The 19,317-nt window shown below is 40.8% G+C and overlaps 2 protein-coding genes across 9 annotated transcripts; one reads left to right on the plus strand and one right to left on the minus strand.

The window, feature by feature from the left end:
- The first annotated feature begins 152 nt into the window (after positions 1 to 152).
- LOC106577556 (eukaryotic translation initiation factor 5A-1) lies at positions 153 to 10,698 on the plus strand. 8 transcript variants are annotated; one of them, XM_014155691.2, is made up of 6 exons: positions 153 to 406; positions 2,574 to 2,746; positions 2,910 to 3,014; positions 4,059 to 4,190; positions 5,903 to 5,975; positions 9,110 to 10,698. In XM_014155691.2, the coding sequence occupies exons 2-5, from the start codon at positions 2,579 to 2,581 to the stop codon at positions 5,963 to 5,965; spliced, it is 468 nt and encodes a 155-aa protein (XP_014011166.1). In that variant the 5' UTR covers positions 153 to 406; positions 2,574 to 2,578; the 3' UTR covers positions 5,966 to 5,975; positions 9,110 to 10,698. The 8 variants fall into 8 exon arrangements, with proteins under 8 accessions (XP_014011166.1, XP_014011167.1, XP_014011168.1 ...); XM_014155692.2 differs by having other exon boundaries at positions 2,577 to 2,746; XM_014155693.2 differs by lacking the exon at positions 9,110 to 10,698 and adding an exon at positions 6,170 to 6,758.
- Positions 10,689 to 17,745, minus strand: LOC106577555 (G protein pathway suppressor 2). The gene is made up of 10 exons (XM_014155690.2): positions 17,628 to 17,745; positions 17,173 to 17,290; positions 16,938 to 17,047; positions 16,737 to 16,849; positions 16,238 to 16,317; positions 15,948 to 16,027; positions 15,498 to 15,657; positions 11,805 to 11,965; positions 11,493 to 11,588; positions 10,689 to 11,121 (listed from the first exon to the last, which is right to left on the minus strand). The coding sequence occupies exons 2-10, from the start codon at positions 17,264 to 17,266 to the stop codon at positions 11,029 to 11,031; spliced, it is 987 nt and encodes a 328-aa protein (XP_014011165.1). The 5' UTR covers positions 17,267 to 17,290; positions 17,628 to 17,745; the 3' UTR covers positions 10,689 to 11,028.
- Positions 17,746 to 19,317: the final 1,572 nt, after the last annotated feature.

Consider the following 19,317-nt stretch of genomic DNA (forward strand, 5'->3'; position numbering starts at 1 on the left):
TTGAGGGTGACCACGCCTGCGCACTAAGCACAATATTGCCTAGGTTCATTTCATGGGTATTTGGAAAGGTGGAGAGTGCTAGGCTACGGACAGTGTGGGTTTAAGGTTCCCACTCTTTTTAGGCTGGCGGCTGACCCAAGCGTATGCCCCCCCTCCCCCAACGAGAACGATACGACGGAGCCGCAGGACAAAATAGGGAGGATAGTGGAAGCGACTGGAATGAGAGAGGAAGAGAGCTGATTTAGGAGATAAGGTACGACAGACAGAGGCATCGCGGCGGTAGACACCAACCAGACAACCGTAGCTGCGGACGAAGAGAGAAAAAGGAAGACATAAAAAGTGGGAAGGTTTGACAATTTTGTAAAACGAACAGAGTAAACAAATTGTGGAAACGTTAGTTCACCGGGTAAGTTAAGCCTACTTATCATAACGTGAATATAACGGGCGTGATTTTGCGTTAGACTTAACATTTCCTATGCTCGTCTGCTCATAGCTGTCACGTTATTTTCATTCTACATAGCTGCTCACTTGTGAGCATTATGAGATGATAGCCTACCAATAATACAACATCGTATTGTTGTATTGTAGGCTATCACGTTTGATAGTCTATAAGCAATAGGCTGTTAAATTGCCCTTGCTCAATGCTCACTGATAAAGTTTCCGTTACCTATCAGCCAATCAAATGTATAATGTCATGCATATCTTCGGTGGGACGATTTTACACAGAAATTGACCAAAATAACTTGGGACCGAAACTCAAACCTACCGCTATGCTCGCCGTAGCCTTATCATGCGCATTAGCTTAGTCATTTTACTCTAGTAGCCTACATTCCTATCAGCGACGTAGCCTTTTCAGTGTATCAAGACCAAGAGTTCTCCTTGTGTGGTTCATGCAACAATGTTACACTTGCCTCTCGACTGGAGCGGAGCCCCCATATTAGTTAGTGGGGCCTCAGCCCACTAGCAGTGCGCATGCATGCAGCGATGCCGTCACTGACAGCCGGTTCACGTTTTGTGCGCACTAGGCCGCGCTAGGCTCCAACACTGCGGAGCAAGACACGCGTGTTATAAAAATGTGGCAGCGACAGTTTGTCTGTTACTAATATGTAAATGAACATATCCTTATTATGAATGTGTGTTTACGTTCCACGTATAGTCTCAAATTGGCCTTGTGTGTGTCAAGCGCCGTGGTTAAGCCTCTACCAGTATAATCAGTGTCGTTTTCCAATAGGCCTAGGCTATGGCTGCAGACCGAATTCAATCACAGTAGATTAATTGGAATATGCTATATGATGCAATACTTTTGTAGCTCTTTCTGTTGAATGGATATAACTTTCCACCAATATTTTTGCCATTATTCTTACAGCAAGTTGACCGTTATAATATTATTGACGTTATAACCAACAACAGCAAGTTGACCGTTATAATATTCTTGACATTATAACCAAGGCTGACGCACGCGTGCATTGCTTTGGCCAGGCATGGGGCCTTTCCTTGAATCGCGTGCATTCCTCCGCGGCGATATATAGTCACTCACATACTCAGCAAATAATATACTTGTTTACATAGTCCATTATTTGAAAATGTTCCAATGTTTGTGGCAATTGCACAAAAGTAGCATAGAGAAGGCCTATTCATTTTTCAGAAAACTGTTATATCCTATTGCTCATAGTGAGTAGGCAATGGCTGACTGGTCCAGTTAACAGGTGCCCTATCTCGTTACTTTATTTACCTCGATATTATCATTTTCTTTCTCCTAATGTCAGTGAACCAGCTCTTTATTCATTTTGTATTCAATTAATAATGTTGCATTTCTTAACGTTATTAAGTAAAATATGCAAGTACCCTACTGGAGTGTGGTCATTTGGACACATTTAAAATTATTCTTGGAAAATTCACAGTAGGAGAAAGTGTATGCCTACTGCACACTTCATTACACTGCAAACAGTGTAACATCATACCAAGTGCAGTAGGCCATCATTTTTCTATTGCTCAATAATGTGTTTATTGCTAAAAATAGGAATACCGGAATACACTCCCTTTTTATTTATTCTTTAGCAAAACCTTTTAAACATCTATTGTAGATGTATCAGCAAATAGCTAGTTTCCCAAGCATAAGCCATAACTAACATGTATTAGAATGGAATTAGAGGTAAGTAGACCACTTGGAGTAATTGGACCCCCTTCCCCCAATCCCCGGACTCTGCAGTATCTGAGTGGCGTCATTACCAGTGATGTCATTACCAGCGGTGTCATTAACCAGTTCTTAGTCCTCGTTAACATTTTATATTTACATTTTGTCATTTAGCAGACGCTCTTAGCCAGAGCGACTTACAGTTAGTGCATTCATCTTAATTAAGACAGTTAGGTTGGACTACCGCATATGTCAGTCATAGTAAGTTCCTTTTTCCTCAATAAAGTAGCTATCAGCAAAGTCAGTGCTAGTAGGGGGAGGGAAAAGTCAAGTGCAAGTGTTATGTCATGAAAGGCAATCTTTTTTTCCTTTTTTAAACAGAAATCTCTTTCCACATTCCCCCTCCCCCCTCTCCCCTGTGACATCATTGCCTCGGCAGCAGGTATGGCAGACGCAGACGTTGACTTCCAGACAGGCGATGCCGGGGCATCCGCCACCTTCCCCCAGCAGTGCTCGGCCCTGCGCAAGAACGGCTTCGTGGTGCTGAAGGGACGACCCTGCAAAATCGTGGAGATGTCCACATCCAAGACCGGCAAACACGGCCACGCTAAGGTCAGTTGTGCCCGATTTGACTGTAACCATTTTTATAGCCCTGGCTGGTGTGCAGACATGAAAGAGTGGCTGACATCATACTATCTTGCGCTTGTTTCTGAGTCTGTATGTATTGTGTCTACAACTCCCTGAACAGTTTGTCTTTCCTTTTCTTTATGGGCAGGTCCACATGGTTGGTATTGACATCTTCAACGGAAAGAAGTATGAGGATATCTGTCCCTCCACCCACAACATGGACGTACCCAACATCAAGAGACTAGACTACCAGGTGAGAGGACATTGGAACGGCCAAAGCAGTGAGGAGGACAGAAAGGATGGAGGGAGAGAAGGAGAAGTAGAGAGAAAGAGGTATTGCTGGTTTGAGTGAGATGGCCAATTAGGTAACACTCACTCTCAAACTAAATGGCCACGTCACTGGTAATAGATGTCCCTTGTGCATTCTGATTCCCTATTTGTAATTCCCTGACTCAATCTCCTGCCTCTGCCCTTGTTGACTCACACTGGAAGATCTGTGAGGATTGACTAGGTGTCAGCAGTATGGTGGAACCTCCCTATAGCCCAGAGATCATCAACTAGATTCAGCCGTGGGCTGATTTTTATCTTGAGCGGTTGATCGGGGGGCCGGAACATGAATACCAATCATTTGTAGTCGGCAAATTGCCTGCGTGGGAATACTTAGGAACAGATTTCCAAAAATGTAATAATTTGGAGCTGATTTACTGGTGTTTTTACAGTCTTTTATGTCCAACAATGAAAATTCGAAATGTTATGTTTTTGCTCAGAAAACTTGGGGGGCCAAATATAACCACCCACGGGCCAAATTCATCCTGTGGGCCGCCAGTTGGGGAACCCTGCTATAGCCTATTAATAGGCTGTGGAGATATTAGCATTTTTCCTGTACCAATCCAGTGCTGTTTAAGCCATGAGGAAAAGTCAATGAGGTTGGAGGAACACATAATGGAGTTTGAAGGTGAATGTAATCACAGTGGTGTGTCTAGTACAACTCTGGGATGGAATGCCTTTGACCAACACCAGCACAAGTTCTATACTTTTTCATGGTCCTTAGAGCCGGATAGGGAACCTCAAGTGGGTAGCTGTTTTTTCTCCTGTGTTCATTTTTACCCTCTTTCGGGCGGGAGACTCTGGCACTGTGGGTGGACATGAGTCAGTTGATTGGAGGGCACACAGTAGCTCTAATTGATTGACTGATTGACAGGGCAATCAGAAAAGGGGCAGAAATTAAACAAGAGTATTTTTCACACGTCTGTCTTTCTGTCATCCTCCTTCCCTCCGTCCTCTCTTCCCCCTGCAGTTGATTGGGATCACGGATGGTTACTTGTCTCTGCTCCAGGACAGCGGTGAAGTGAGAGAGGACCTGAAGATGCCAGAAGGAGACATGGGCAAAGAAATCGAAACCAAGTACGACGCTGGAGAGGAGATTCTGGTCAGTGGTGTTCCTCATCCTACTTCGTCTATGATTCTCCCTCGACAAGAAATTGCCTACGTTTGCTATTAAGCGTTACGGTTTTGTAAGACACAGTGTTGCATGGGAGTAGCCCTTTTCCTAAAGTCCAGAGATTTTATTGTCCTTATTCAGTCCTTTGTACCTCCTCTACATAAGCAGTTGTGTAGGTAGACATATCTGATTCTGCTACGGCTGTCGTAGAGAGGGGACCAAAGCGCAGCGTGGTAAGTGTTCATATTGATTTATTAAACAAATGAAACACTAGAACAAAGAAACAAAACGAAAAGCCAAACAGTTCCGTCAGGTAACGAATGGCAAAACAGAAAACAACTACCCACAAAACACAGGTGGGAAAAGGCTGCCTAAGTATGGTTCCCAATCAGAGACAACGATAGACAGCTGCCTCTGATTGGAAACCATACCTGGCCAAAACATAGAAATAAAATACATAGAATGCCCACCCCATATCACACCCTGACCTAACTAAACAGAGAAAAACAGCTCTCAGGTCAGGGCGTGACAGATTCATGTTTTCCTCTCCTCTTCTGATCTATTTACCCGGTGTGTGTTTGGTGGAAATTCCATACAATGGGGTAAAGTACTTAAGTAAAAATACTTTAAAGTACTACTTAAGTATTTTTGGGGGCTATCTGTACTTTACTTTACTACATTCCTTATGAAAATATTGTACTTTTTACTCCATACATTTTCCTTGACGCCCAAAAGTACTCGTTACATTTTGAATGCTTAGCAGGACAGGAAAATGGTCCAATTCGCACACCAATGAAGAGAACATCCCTGGTCATCTCTACTGCCTCTGATCTGGTGGACTCACCAAATACAAATGCTTTGTTTGTAAATGAGTGTTGGAGTATGTCCCTGGCTATCCGTAAATTTAAAAATACGAAAATTGTGCCATTAATATAAGGAATTTGAAATATATATTTTTTTTTAACTTTAACTTTTGATACTTAATTATATTTGAGAAATTACATTTACTTTTGATACTTTAGTATATTTAAAACCAAACACTTTAAGACTTTTACTCAAGTAGTATTTAACTGGGTGACTTTCACTTAAGTCATTTTCCATTAATAAGGTATCTTTGCTTATACAGAAGTATGACAATTGAGTACTTTTTCTACCACTGATTCCATATGTATTATAGCTGCTATAGTCATATTGAACCTGTATACTTACATTACTTCCGGGAATTGAATGTCCCTGTCACGAACAGTTAAAACTAGCAGAGTACACAAATACCCTCACTTATCAATGAAGACTGGCAGGACTAGGGATACATGGAATTTGGGAGTAAGACTGTACAGTATGTAGCACATACCAATCCCTACTGGGAATCGATACCATGCTCTCAGCAGCACTCTGCAAAGTGTTATGGTTTGGGGCACAGGAGGGTGGTTGCACCTTAATTGGGGAGGACAGGCTCGTGGTAATGATTGGAGTGAAATAGGTGGAATGGTATCAAAAACATGCCATTCCATTTGCTCTGTTCCAGCCATTAGGAGCCGTCCTCCCCTCAGCAGCCTCCACTGGTTTGGGGGTAGCAATTGCTTCAAGTCTCAGGGAAAGGGATGATGTCCCAGCCTAAGATAGACACAACTAGTTTACTTCTACTACACCAGCAAAGTTGTTCTTATAATTAAAATACATGTATTTTGTTTGTTTCCCAGATCACTGTTCTGTCTGCGATGAATGAGGAGGCTGCAGTTGCCATCAAGGCCATGGCTAAATAAGACACTGCAGGTAAATGCAGAAGCTTTCTGTATCCCAACTGAACTACCTGTCACCCCATACACACACTGCCTGTGACAAAAGTGTGTGTGTGTGTGTGTGTGTGTGTGTGTGTGTGTGTGTGTGTGTGTGTGTGTGTGTGTGTGTGTGTGTGTGTGTGTGTGTGATGCCACAGGACACTTTTTAACATGCACGTGCATTGCCAGGTTACAGGTACGTAACACTGTATGTCTATGGACCAAGGGGAAGGCAACTCCAAGACTGCTTTTTGGAGAACATCTCTATTCAAGACCTTGAACTACAGAGATGTTGGCATAACAGGAGTTATCGTTAATGTTGATCAAGGTCTTTTTGAATGTATCTTATTTATTTGTATGTCTTTTTTTATCAGCCAAGGTTAGGTACATGTTTTACTTTGCCTAAGGACATACTGAAACACTTTGGCTGGTCCCCCAGGCTACTTATTTATTTGTTTTAAATCACAGGAGGTTGGTGGCATCTTAATTGGTGGAGGACGGGCTCGTGGGAAAGGCTGGAGTGGAATAGGTGGAATGGTATCAAATACATAATAATGTCTGGAACGGAGCAAATGGAATGGCATCAAACACATGGACCATGTGCCATTATTATGAACCGTCCTCCCCTCAGCAGCCTCCAGTGTTTGCAATGTTACTGTTGGTTTACCTGGTTGTAGGCTTCATTCGCACTACAGTATATGTCTGTTTTGAAAAACATGTTGGTACAAGGGAATTGTTTAAGAGTACTGTACAATATACTGGGGATGTCTTGTTTTTCCATGTACAGTGCATTCGGAAAGTATTCAGACCCCTTGACTTTTTACACATTCTGTTACCTTTACAGCCTTATTCTGAAATGGATTAAATAGTTTTTTTCCTCATCAATTTACACAAAACCCCATAATGACAAAGCAAAAACAGGTTTTTAGACATGTTTGCAAATAAAATACAAAAGAAAACTGAAATATCACATTTACATAAGTGTTTACTCAGTACTTTGTTGAAGCACCTTTGGCAGCGATTACAGCCTCAAGTCTTAGGTATGACCCTACAAACTTGGCACACCTGTATTTGGGGAGTTTCTCCCATTCTTCTCTGCAGATCCTCTTAAGCTCTGTCAGGTTGGATGGGGAGCGTTGCTGCACAGCTATTTTCAGGTCTCTCCAGAGATCGATCGGGTTCAAGTCCGGGCTCTGGCTGGGCCACTCAAGGACATTCAGAGACTTGTCCGATAGACACTCCTGCGTTGTCTTGGCTGTGTGCTTAGGGTCGTTGTCCTGTTGGAAGATTAACCTTCTGAGCGCTCTGGAGCAGGTTTTCATCAAGGATCTCTCTGTACTTTGGTCCGTTCATCTTTCCCTCGATCCTGACTAGTCTCCCAGTCCCTGCCGCTGAAAAACATCCCCACAGCATGATGCTGCCACCACCATGCTTCACCGTAGGGATGGTGCCAGGTTTCCTCCAGACGTGACACTTGGCATTCAGTCCAAAGAGTTCAATCTTGGTTTCATCAGACCAGAGAATCTTGTTTCTGTAATATTTCAGTTTTTTATTTTTTATACATTTGCTAAAATTTCAAAAAACAGTTTTTGCTTTGTCATTATGGGGTATTGTGAGTAGATTGATGAGGGGGGGACTATTTAATGAATTTTAGAATAAGGCTGTAATGTAACAAAATGTGGAAAAAGTCAAGGGGTCTGAATACTTTATGAATCCACTGTATATTATATGAAATCTATGAAAGGTACAGTACTGTTACAGCAATGGACTTGCCTACCCCTTATGCACTTATTACTTGCTTACATATGTTATTTATTTACAGTATTTATGTATGAGCACATGTATATATAAAGAGTTGTTTTTATATAGATTCCAATGCTTGGTGTATTTGTGTGAATGTAATGGTGTATTTACAGTGAGCTCCAAAAGTATTGGGATAGTGAGTTTCAAAATATTGGGACAGTGACACATTTTTGGTTGTTTTGGCTCTGAAATGATAATGACTATGAGGTTAAAGTGCAGACTGTCAGCTTTAATTTTGAGGGTATTTTCTTTGATATCGGGTGGTCCGTTTAGAAATTACAACACTTTTTGTACATAGCCCCCCCCCCCCCTCCATTTTAGGGGACCAAAAGTATTGGGACAAATTCACTTGTGTGTATTAAAGTAGTCAAAAGTTGAGTATTTGGCTCCATATTCTTAGCGCGCAATGATTACATAAAGCTTGTGACTCTACAAACTTGTTGGATGCATAATGATTAATGATGAGAAAGCTAAATATCATACCACCAAGACATTCTAACCTCACACCATTACAATAACAGGGGAGGTTAGCATTTTTATGTCTCTAACTTTCTCAGTCATCATTATTCACGATTCATTCAGGATTATCCGTAATCATGGTAGCATCCACATTAATGTAAAAGTGTTTAGAATCATATTAGTTTCTTAGTTACAATAAAAGTGACTCCAAAAAATGACAATACATTATTAACCATTCATTTCTATTGTGCACAAAATAATCTGAAATACAACCAAAACATACAACAAATGCACCAAACAAGTTTGTAGTCACAACTTGATGTAATTAATCATTGCACGTAGGAATTTGTCCCAATACTAAAATGGGGGGACAAAGTACAGAAAGTCCTGTAATTTATAAACGGTTCACCCAATATGGATGAAAATACCCTCAAATCAAAGCTGACAGTGTACACTTCAACCTCATAGTCATTGTATCATCTCAAATCCAAAGTGCTGGAGTACAGAGCCAAAACAACAAATGTGTCACTGTCCCAATACTTTTGGAGCTCACTGTATATGAAATGTGCACTATGTGAGGTCAAGGTTTTTAAATGTGTGGTGGGTTACTGTATTTTGATGGTATGTGAAAGGATCTTTGTATTTGTTGAATGTTCAGAGTTCGTACTGTATGTACCACAATGCACTTGTGAACTGTTTTGTATGGATGCACACTAAATTATACTGTCCACTTTTTTTCTTTCTTCCCGTCTCTCCTTCCTATCCCTACGTGTGTCTTCCTCAATCACTTCATCTTCCCTTTTCTTTTTCCCCCTTTTCTACCTATCCTACCCCTGTACTTTCCTTGTCCTCCCAACTCTCTTTCAGGAGTTAACAAGATGCACTGGACCTGGAAAAAGGAGGGAATAAGGCCACGTCAATGCTATTCTCCCACTTTTGTTTTTGTAATCTCTCTCCCTCTCACTGTACTTTCTCGCCCTTCTCTGGGTTAAATTAGTAACGCAATTCAATAAATAATTGGAAATAGCAAAACAGACAAAACATTCTCTCCACACACACACACACACACACAGGTCAACACCTGTACAGATTAAACGGAGAGAGAAGGTAGAATGGAGAAAGTGTTTTCTCACAAACAAATTGCCACCTATGAGGGCAGGGCATAAGTAACTACTGTACCTAGTCAAGGGAGGAGGGGTGAAAATCTCACAAATGTCTGTTTTGTAAATTTTTCCGATTCATCAAGGGCTTCTTCAACTCGATGTATGAGTGATGGATGCTGTTCTGTTTAGGAGCTCATTCAGCGGGAGCACTGTGCTTGGAATGTTACAATAGAAATATAGCATACATCATTGAAAATGGTGCCGGTTCTAGAACATGGAGATTGTATCAGGTCTATACGTTACATTTCTGACTTTCTGAGCGATCCACCCTTCTGAATGAGCCCCTTCTGTCTTGTTCAATATTTTGTGTAACGTATAGCACCTAAACCTGTCTGTTTAAAAAAGTGTCATGATTTACATGCCAGGATCAGGGCCCAGATTCACAAAACCTTAAGAAGAAATGTCTTAACAGCCATTTTTTTCCTTAACTATAGACTTATGATGAAAGTTAAACAGTTGCTATTCCTCAAAAAGGTTATTGGAAATGTACTTGCGCTACTTCTTATGTTTCTCCTTAAGTAAGAAGTTAAGAAGAAATTCGATTCTTGAAAATAATGTTTTGGGATTTGTTCCTAATTCCAAGATAGCTAAACCCTTGTCTTGAACTCAGGGCAGTGAGAGAATAAGCTCATGAAAGCAATTGAACATGTTTAATTCACTCACAAACTTCATCTGAAAGTTTCAGTATCGATTATTTTAAACCCAAGAACATACTAGAACAGTAATCTCAGTAGAAAATATGATTGCCTTTGCTAGATAAATGTTTGTTGCTAGGCAACCGATTTAAGAAGATTAACAAGATATGAGAAGTTTGTAGGAAAGATTTTATGATTTAAGATAGAGGATTTTTTTTTCGTAAGAAGCTTCTTAAGTGTTTTGTGAATCTGGGGCCAGTTCTTTGAGTAGGAGTTGAACAAGTGTCACAGAGTAGCATTTGGGAGAAACGAAACTCGCAAACCAATTCCAGTTCAGTCTTTCAGATATCTGATCGAGACCGTGCACAAGACTAAGTCCTTTCTTTGCGCAATCAACCCCTTATCTTCCATTACCCTCAACGCCTGGGCAAAGACCTTATCGACAGGGGCTGCCAACAGGGCAGGTAGCTAGCTAGTAGACACACTGGGTCACCTATAGAGAGAAGCACCAAGTTTTTTGACCCATTATTACTTTGTACAAACTCATGAATGAGAAAAAAGTTATGGCATTTGGTTTTTGCATTCACAAAGAAGTTCAAATTGTGCAGAATGTCTCCCCGCCCCAAAATGAATTAAAGAAGACACAAATTGTTAGAAATGGTGTGTGCTTTATTTATTTAGCGGACATAATAGTTGAAGGTAATACATCCAAACACACAATAAAATTGACAAAGTATAACACTATACAGTTTCACAGTGGAGAAAATGGTTTCCTAGTACAGCTAGGCATCTAAAACTAAAGTAATACTGCACTAACAAAATAAACTATACAAGAAATATTACTACAAAGTCAAGCCTGGAAGTTTGGGCTTTACAATCAACCATCAAAATCCAAGTTTTACTGTCCCATAATTCCAGTCTTCTAGAAGCCTATGAAATCTCAACGATAAGAACTCCTGGTAAAGGTAGTTTGGGCAGGTAACCATGGTTACTTGCTGTGGTGATAGAATCTCTGTCCACTCTGGGTGTGGGGAAGGAGAGCGTGGCGAGGAGCCGCTTGGGGAGAGCTCTGGAAAGGGCCCTGGTGGACGGAACAACGCCAATGAAATGTTATCAAGCAACAGCTAAGAACTTTAAGCTAAACCATGCATATTTTAAATGACCAAGTAATAATTGAAATTGAATATTATAGTTGACACATTAAAGATGTTTGCGTTCACTGTTAAGATTATTTCATACTCAAGATTCACACTGTTTTTCCTCTGGCTTTGGCTATGAGAGCTTGGACAAATTGTGCAACAAAACAAAAATACAAATCACTTTTCAATCTATGCTTTAATAAAGAGCACGAGTAAAGGAATAACCAACATACCCACAATAACCTCTTTCTGAGGCAGTCATATTTCTGATCAACAGTAAGATGTGGGGTGGGGAGGGGGTAATGAGGTGTACCTTGGGAGTGGGGATCTGGACAGCCATGGAGGAAGTGGGGAGCAGGCCAGCAGCAGACGTATGGAGGGCTTGGGGGTGCACGGGTCTCAGAGCACCCTGGAAAAACACAAGAGGAGTTTAGGGAAAGACAAGGAAAGGACAAGAGGTAAGAGTGAGGACTCCGATTTGAATTGACATTTGTGCACTAAGCACTTAAACATTAAAACAGATTCACAACGAAGTGTATTGGTTGAATAGAGAACTCAACCTTATATAATATGCACCTCTTGAAAGTGCATCTTCCCCCCCTATCTGTCTGACCAGTGGTCTTACCGCGTCAGTGAAGCCAGACTGTTGGTTGGCATGTTCCAACTGCTTCTGAAGGGGTATTCCAGCACCAGGGATGAATCCAGGCTGGGACGTGAAGTGACTGTGAACAGCATAGCCTGGCTGCTGATGAGGGAGGTACTGCATTGCCTGGAATGCAGACACACCTAGGCAGGAGACAGAAACAATCTAATTGGGTATTAAGGTATTAACCCATTCACATCCTTGTACTATATTTAGTACAATTTCAACATGTGCCACAGAACAAATTCTGTTTGGTGTAAACTCATGAAATTGTGTCAACATAGTTAGTACAAGTGTCTAGACAGGCCACATTGACGTCATCTATCATACCTCAACTGTCAATCAAAGTTGTGCTTAGAATTATTTGTTCAAATTTTCTCAATGATCAGCATGTCTTTTTTTTTTTATACATTTATGAATTAAATTGTTAAAAGCATATATAGGGCCTTCAGCAAGAATTCACAACCCTTGACTTTTTCCACATTTTGCTGTGTTATAGATTACATTCGGACTGTTTTTGTCATAGGAATTACATTTTTAGAATTTGTTTTAACAAATTAATTAAAAATGAAAAGGAGAAATAATAGGTTTTACCTAACAAAGAGGTGGATACCTAAATAAGTTCAGGAGTAAAATTGTGCTTAACAAGTCACATAATAATCTGCATGGACTCACTGTGTGCAATAATAGTGTTTTTTTTAATGACTACCTCGTCTCTTTACCCCACACATACAATTATCCCTAAGGTCCCTCAGTCAAGCGGTGAATTTCAAACACTGATTCAACCACAAAGACCAAGGACGTTTCCCAATGCCTCGCAAAGAAGGGCACCTATTGCTAGCTGGGTAAAAATCTATTGAAAAGTATACATTGAATATCCCTTTGAAAATCGTAAAGTTATTAATTACACTTTGGAAGGTGTATCAATACACCCAGTCACTACAAAGATAGATGCATCCTTCCTAACGCAGTTGCCGGAGAGGAAGATTTCATCATGAGGCCAATGGTGACTAAAACAGAGTTTAATGGCTGTGATAGGAAACTGAGGACAGATCAACAACATTGTAGTTACTCCAGAATACTAACCTAATTGACAGCGTGAAAAGAAGGAATCCTGCACAGAATTCAAATATTCCAAAACATGCATCCTGTTTGCAACAAGGCACTTAAGTAATACTGCAAAAAAAAATGTGGCAAAGTAATACACTTTTTGTCTTGTAAGTGTTACGTTAGGGACAAATCCAATATAACACATTACTAAGTACCACTCTCCATAATTTCAGGAATAGTGGTGGCTGCATCATGTTATGGCTATGCTTGTAATCATTAAGGACTGCTGAGTTTTTCAGGATAAAAAAGAAACAGAATGGAGCTAAGCACAGGCAAAATCCTAGAGGAAAACCTGTTTCAGTCTGCTTTCCACCAGACACGGGGAGATTAATTCACCTTCCAGCAGGACAATAACCTAAAACACAATGAACAATCTACACTGGAATTACTTACCAAGAAGAGAGTGAATGTTCCTGAGTGGCCGAACTAGAGTTGTGAATGAAATCTTCTTGAAAATCTATGGCAAGACTTGAAAATGGTTGTCTAGCGATGATCAGCAACCAATTTGACAGAATTGGAAGAATTATGAAAAGAATAATGGACAAATGTTGCACAATCCACGTGGGGAAAGCTTTTAGAGACTTACCCAGAGACTCACAGCTGTAATCACTGCCAAAAGTGCTTCTACAAAGTATTGACTAAGGGTTGTGAATAGTTATGTAAATAGTATATTTCTGTATTACATTTTCAATACAATTACCAACATTTCTAAACTGAATTCAGGCTGTAACACAACAAAATGTGGAATAAGTCAAGGGGTATGAATACTTTCTGAATGCACTGTAATACACTGAATATAAAAGATAGACATGGTTTTAAAAAGGTAGTTGTAATATTTCATTAAGACATTTGTAGGTGGCTTAACTTGTCCCTGTCCCACGGCTCAATTTACCCCATACGTAAGTTGTGCAAAGAGACCACTTTTTTTGTACAGCTATGTTTTCAAAACTGTAATGTTTACATGAATTCTGATAATTTCCAGGGATACACAACATTCTGAAATATATGTATATAGAACAAAAATATAAAACAACATGTAAAGTGTTGGTCCCATGTTTCATGAGCTGAAATAAAATATCCTAGACATCTACCTGACAGGTGTTGCATATTTGGAAGGTGATTAAACAGCATGATCATTACACAGGGGCAACTTGTGCTGGGGACAATATATGGCCACTCTAAAATTTGTCTCAAGATTTGAGGTAGTGGGCAATTGGCATGCTGACTGCAGGAATGTCCACCAGAGCTGTTGCCAGAGAATTTAATGTTAATTTCTCTACCATAAGCTCCCTCCAATGTCGTTTTAGAGAATTTGGCACTATATCCAACCGGCCTCACAACCGCAGACCATGTGTATGGTGATGTGTGGGCGATCAGTTTGCTGATGTCAGCGTTGTGAACATAGTGCCCCATAGTGGTGGTGGGGTTATGGTATGGGCAGGCATAAGCTAGGGACAACAAACACAATTGCATTTTATCAATGGCAATTTGAATGCACAAAATTACAGTGACAAGATCCTGAGGCCCATTGTGAGGCCACATTTTTGTTATCTGTGACCAACAGATGCATATCTGATCATCCCAGTCATGTGAAATCCATAAATTAGGGCCTAATGAATTTATTTCATTTTGACTGATTTCTTCATATGAACTGTAACTCGGAAAAATCGGAGAAAATTTTAAATGTTGAGTTTATATTTTTGTTCAGTATAGATCTCTTTGTTAGAAAGAATACTTTATTTCCCTTGACGGAGTGATGCGGAATGTAAAAAGTGGCCGAACCTATCCCACTCTCCCCTACCTAAGGGTATTAAAAAATGTCTGTTATGGACATGAATAGTTTAAGGAAACAGTAAACCTGTTAGGATGCTTTAAATCCCTCTTACTCATGCGCACACCAAGGTTATTATAGTAAACTAAAACTAAATCATGAAAAATCTATTTCGTAAACTGAAATAAAATAATTAACAAATCCATTTGAAAAACTAAAACTACACTGAAATGATTATATTTCACTCCAAAACTAAATAAAATAAAAACCATCATGAATTTTGTTCAGTTTCCTTCCACTAGCTTCAGTGCCATTCCTTTTAAAACCAAGCCACATTGAGATTTCCTTTATAATTCAAATCTAACCTATGACCTGACCCATCACCTGAAGTATTACAACCCCCCACTGGCAATATTTGCACAAACTATTCAACACAAATGGCTCCTAGCCTCCCATGAATTTGGTTTCTACCTTACACTAAAACAAAAACTAAATATTTTATACAACTAAAACTGTTGTGTATTAATATTCTAGTTTTGTCCCTTTAGGGCACCTGTAACTCCCCCTTGCTTACCTACGTTGAAATGTTCTTCCTGTGAAACGCATTAAACGATGCCCAAGTTAATATCTACTCCTGTCTCATGTCCTGTCCTTATATTAGTTGTATAAGTAATACAGTGTGCTATACAACAAAAACAAATTAAAAACTAGCAAATCCGGTCTGAAAATGAAAATAACTGAACTTCAAAAATTAAAATCCCACACTAAAAAAATCACAGCCACACACATCCTACCTCTGATCTGGGAGCTGGTGGTGAAGCTGACAGGTACAGAGGGGCCGGGGGCGTAGGTGGAGGGGTGTTGTGTCTGGGCCACGCCATAGCTCTCGTGGACCGACTGACTACCCCCAAACTGTCCGTGCTCAGCCGGGCCCGCACTGAACCCAGCCTGGTTCTGGTGGAGCGAGGAGAGTGAAACGGTCACTCTAAGCAAATCACACGGAGCACGGGTTATGCGTCTGTTGGCATCATTGACATTTTCTATGGCTCAGTGGGTAGGGGCGTGGTGTTTGGAACTACAGAGTTAAGGATTTAATTCCAGCTTGGGGCCGAATAGTGATGTCTGGAACTCCTTTTATGACCATATTGCTCCTCCGACACAAGTGAAAAGTGTGCTTCATAGAAAGCTCTCAAGTGGTTAGAAAGGATATTACACATGCTGAGGGCTCGCCAGTTGCCACTCACCGGGTTGACCGGTGTTGGAAACAACTGCTTACTGCGCTCTGACATCAGACCCCCGGCCCTGTTGTGACTGACTGGACTGCCTGACAGAGGGATGAGAGAACGAAAAAAGGGATGAGGGACGAGTATAGTGAAGTGACAGGTGTCAGTGAAGTCACTGAAGACATTTGTGGAGAGAAACAACGTGCTACATATATTGAAAATCAAAAGGTCTGGTAGATGACCATATTATTATGATTATTATGTAATTGATAGCAGATTGCATTTATGAACAGATGTAGGCTAAACCTTACATTCAATGTTAAGGAGATGCTGTCCTGTGTGCATGGTTAGACTGGGCTGGTAGCTGGCTGACGTCAGTGTTGTGATGTCACTGCAGGAGAGGTAAAAACAGGTGAGATCTCTGAAAGGAGAACTCAAACGATCAGCAAATCCTGATATCTATGGCCTTACTACAATCACATTCATAATCCAAACTGGGAGGATTGCATTTCAATAATCTAAAGTGGATCCTTGACCTTGACTCTTTCTACACTTACATTAACGTTATAATAATAACAACAATAGCAATACATGGGATTTAAAGAGCCTTTAAAACAAAAACAAAAAAGGACACCATGTTAAGGAAGCTTGACCGGTGAAAGCACATTTCTAGACACATCCAGGCATCCAAAGTGTTTTCACCTAAGCTGTTTCCATGTCGGTAAATATTAAGGAAAGAAGACAAGGAAAGGAAGCCGCTTAAGACATTGAGATGGACCTGAGGAGTCATCGAGGCTCAATTACTCTCACCTCTGCTCCTTCCTGCGTCTCTTCTCCTCCTCGTGCAGGACCTTCTTCAGCTGGAGGAAGAGCTGATGCTTCTCCTCCTGAAGTCCCTGCAGTTTCTCCCCCATCTTCATCACCTTTGAGGAGGAAGAGAGGGTTAAGGTGAACAAGTTATTTCTCTGATTGATCTCCATCTGTTTGTATGTTGTTTTGACTTTCTCTGACCTGTTCTTTGGTCTCCTCCAAGGACATCCTCTCCTCTATCTCTTTTGTTCTCTTTCTCTCTTCTTCCTCTTTCATCTTCTGCTCCATCATCTTGTCCACCTCTTCCTCCTCTGAGATTAGGAAGAAAATAAATCACCTTGAGAACAATGAGAAATGTGCACTAATTCCAACAAGATAATTGTGGATACGGTTGGTGAGGAATGCAGTAGTCAAGCCAAGCCTTGTGATATCTCACCTTGTCTTTTACGCTCCCTTTCTCTCATTATGTGTTTGTGGAGGGCTCTGGCCATAGCGTTGGACAGCTTCGGTCTGTCCAGCAGAGCAGGCATGGTGACAGGCAGTGGAGGGGCCAGCTGAATGCAGCAGAATGGCGAAAATATGTTGAATAGTAGCTAGCTACATGCAGCAATAAAAAAGTGACAATTACCACCTAGGAACTGAAAATGTTGTTTTCTTCAAACATTTACTTTGTTGATAATAGAAATACATAATCATAGCTACAGTTAATTGCATTAATTCACCATCAGCTAGCTAACGTTGCATTTAATCTGGCTGTGCTAGTTGGTAACTAGAATTGCTAACTCAATGAAGAACGGCCGGCAGGCGTTAAGTTGTAAACAGACTTCCGTTGCTTTATGAGTCTCCGCTTGGAGTTTGGTTGTTTTGCTAAATTATAATGCGGAAAATTACCGTTTTTCTATGAAAAACACGGACTTTTTGTCTGTATTGTAAATTTAAAAAAATTCAATCATGGTTAACCCCAACCAATACATTTCCGGTGTGAAATGGAGCTTCCCGTTTTGACTTCAGGGGAACGGTGGGAGTTGTGGTTTCTAATTAGCACGTGGCCCAGACCTTGAACAGATGATTTTATTTGGAATGACTGAAGTTCACGGACGGCACGCTCATTATACAGGATTAGGTGGCCGATTGACTAGGGCTGCATGTTCTGAGCTAAACTGACCAAGATGCACCTCCAATAACTACACTTGTAGTTTTTTTATTTCACCTTTATTTAACCAGGTATGCCAGTTGAGAACAAGTTCTCATTTACAACTGTGACCTGGCCAAGATAAAAAGCAGTGTGACAAAAAACAACAACACAGAGTTACACATGGGATAAACAAAAGTATAGTAAATAACACAATAGAAAAATCTATATACAGTGTTTGCAAATGGAGTTAGGAGGCAAGGCAATAAATAGGCCATAGTAACGAAGTAATTACAATTTAGCAAATTAACACTGGAGAGATAGATGTGCAGATGATGATGTGCAAGTAGAAATACTGGTGTGCAAAAGAGCAAAAAAAGTAAATAAAAACAATATGGGGATGAGGTAGGTAGTTGGATGGACTATTTACAGATTGGCTGTGTACAGCTGCAGCGATCGGTAAGCTGCTCAGATAACTGATGCTTAAAGTTAGTGAGGGAGATATAAGCCCTCCACAAACACATAATGAGAGAAAGGGAGCGTAAAAGATAAGGTGAGATATCACAAGGCTTGGCTTGACTACTGCATTACTCACCAACCGTATCCACAACAGAAAGTCAAAACAACTTCAGCGATTTTTGCAATTCGTTCCAGTCATTGGCAGCAGAGACCTGGAAGGAAAGGCGGCCAAAGAGGTGTTGGCATTGGGGATGACCAGTGAAATATAGGGGGGAAAGTATTTGATCCCCTGCTGATTTTGTACATTTCCCACTGACAAAGAAATGATCAGTCTATAATTTTAATGGTAGGTTTATTTGAACAGTGAAAGACAGAATAACAACAACAAAAAATGTCAAAAATGTTATAAAATGATTTGCATTTTAATGAGGGAAATAAGTATTTGACCCCCTCTGCAAAACATGACTTAGTACTTGGTGGCAAAACCCTTGTTGGCAATCACAGAGGTCAGACGTTTCTTGTAGTTGGCCACCAGGTTTGCACACATCTCAGGAGGGATTTTGTCCCACTCCTCTTTGCAGATCTTCTCCAAGTCATTAAGGTTTCGACGCTGACGTTTGGCAACTTGAACCTTCAGCTCCCTCCACAGATTTTCTATGGGATTAAGGTCTGGAGACTGGCTAGGCCACTCCAGGACCGTAATGTGCTTCTTCTTGAGCCACTCCTTTGTTGCCTTGGCTGTGTGTTTTGGGTCATTGTCATGCTGGAATACCCATCCACGACCCATTTTCAATGCCCTGGCTGAGGGAAGGAGGTTCTCACCCACGATTTGATGGTACATGGCCCCGTCCATCGTCCCTTTGATGCGGTGAAGTTGTCCTGTCCCCTTTGCAGAAAAACACCCCCAAAGCATAATGTTTCCACCTCCATGTTTGACGGTGGGGATGGTGTTCTTGGGGTCATAGGCAGCATTCCTCCTCCTCCAAACAC

The sequence above is a fragment of the Salmo salar genome, chromosome ssa18, assembly GCF_905237065.1.
Source record: "Salmo salar chromosome ssa18, Ssal_v3.1, whole genome shotgun sequence".
NCBI lineage: Eukaryota > Metazoa > Chordata > Actinopteri > Salmoniformes > Salmonidae > Salmo > Salmo salar.

Excerpts from the sequence above, each read along its gene's own strand:
- LOC106577556 (XM_014155691.2), top strand. The coding sequence starts at position 2,579 with ATGGCAGACGCAGACGTTGACTTCCAGACAGGCGATGCCGGGGCATCC. Across the intron at positions 2,747-2,909 it reads GCAAACACGGCCACGCTAAG|GTCCACATGGTTGGTATTGA; the intron begins GTCAGTTGTGCC and ends CTTTATGGGCAG. Across the intron at positions 3,015-4,058 it reads TCAAGAGACTAGACTACCAG|TTGATTGGGATCACGGATGG; the intron begins GTGAGAGGACAT and ends TTCCCCCTGCAG.
- LOC106577555 (XM_014155690.2), bottom strand. The coding sequence starts at position 17,266 with ATGCCTGCTCTGCTGGACAGACCGAAGCTGTCCAACGCTATGGCCAGA. Across the intron at positions 16,318-16,736 it reads AGACGCAGGAAGGAGCAGAG|TGACATCACAACACTGACGT; the intron begins GTGAGAGTAATT and ends CCTCTCCTGCAG. Across the intron at positions 16,028-16,237 it reads GCATCTCCTTAACATTGAAT|GCAGTCCAGTCAGTCACAAC; the intron begins GTAAGGTTTAGC and ends TCCCTCTGTCAG.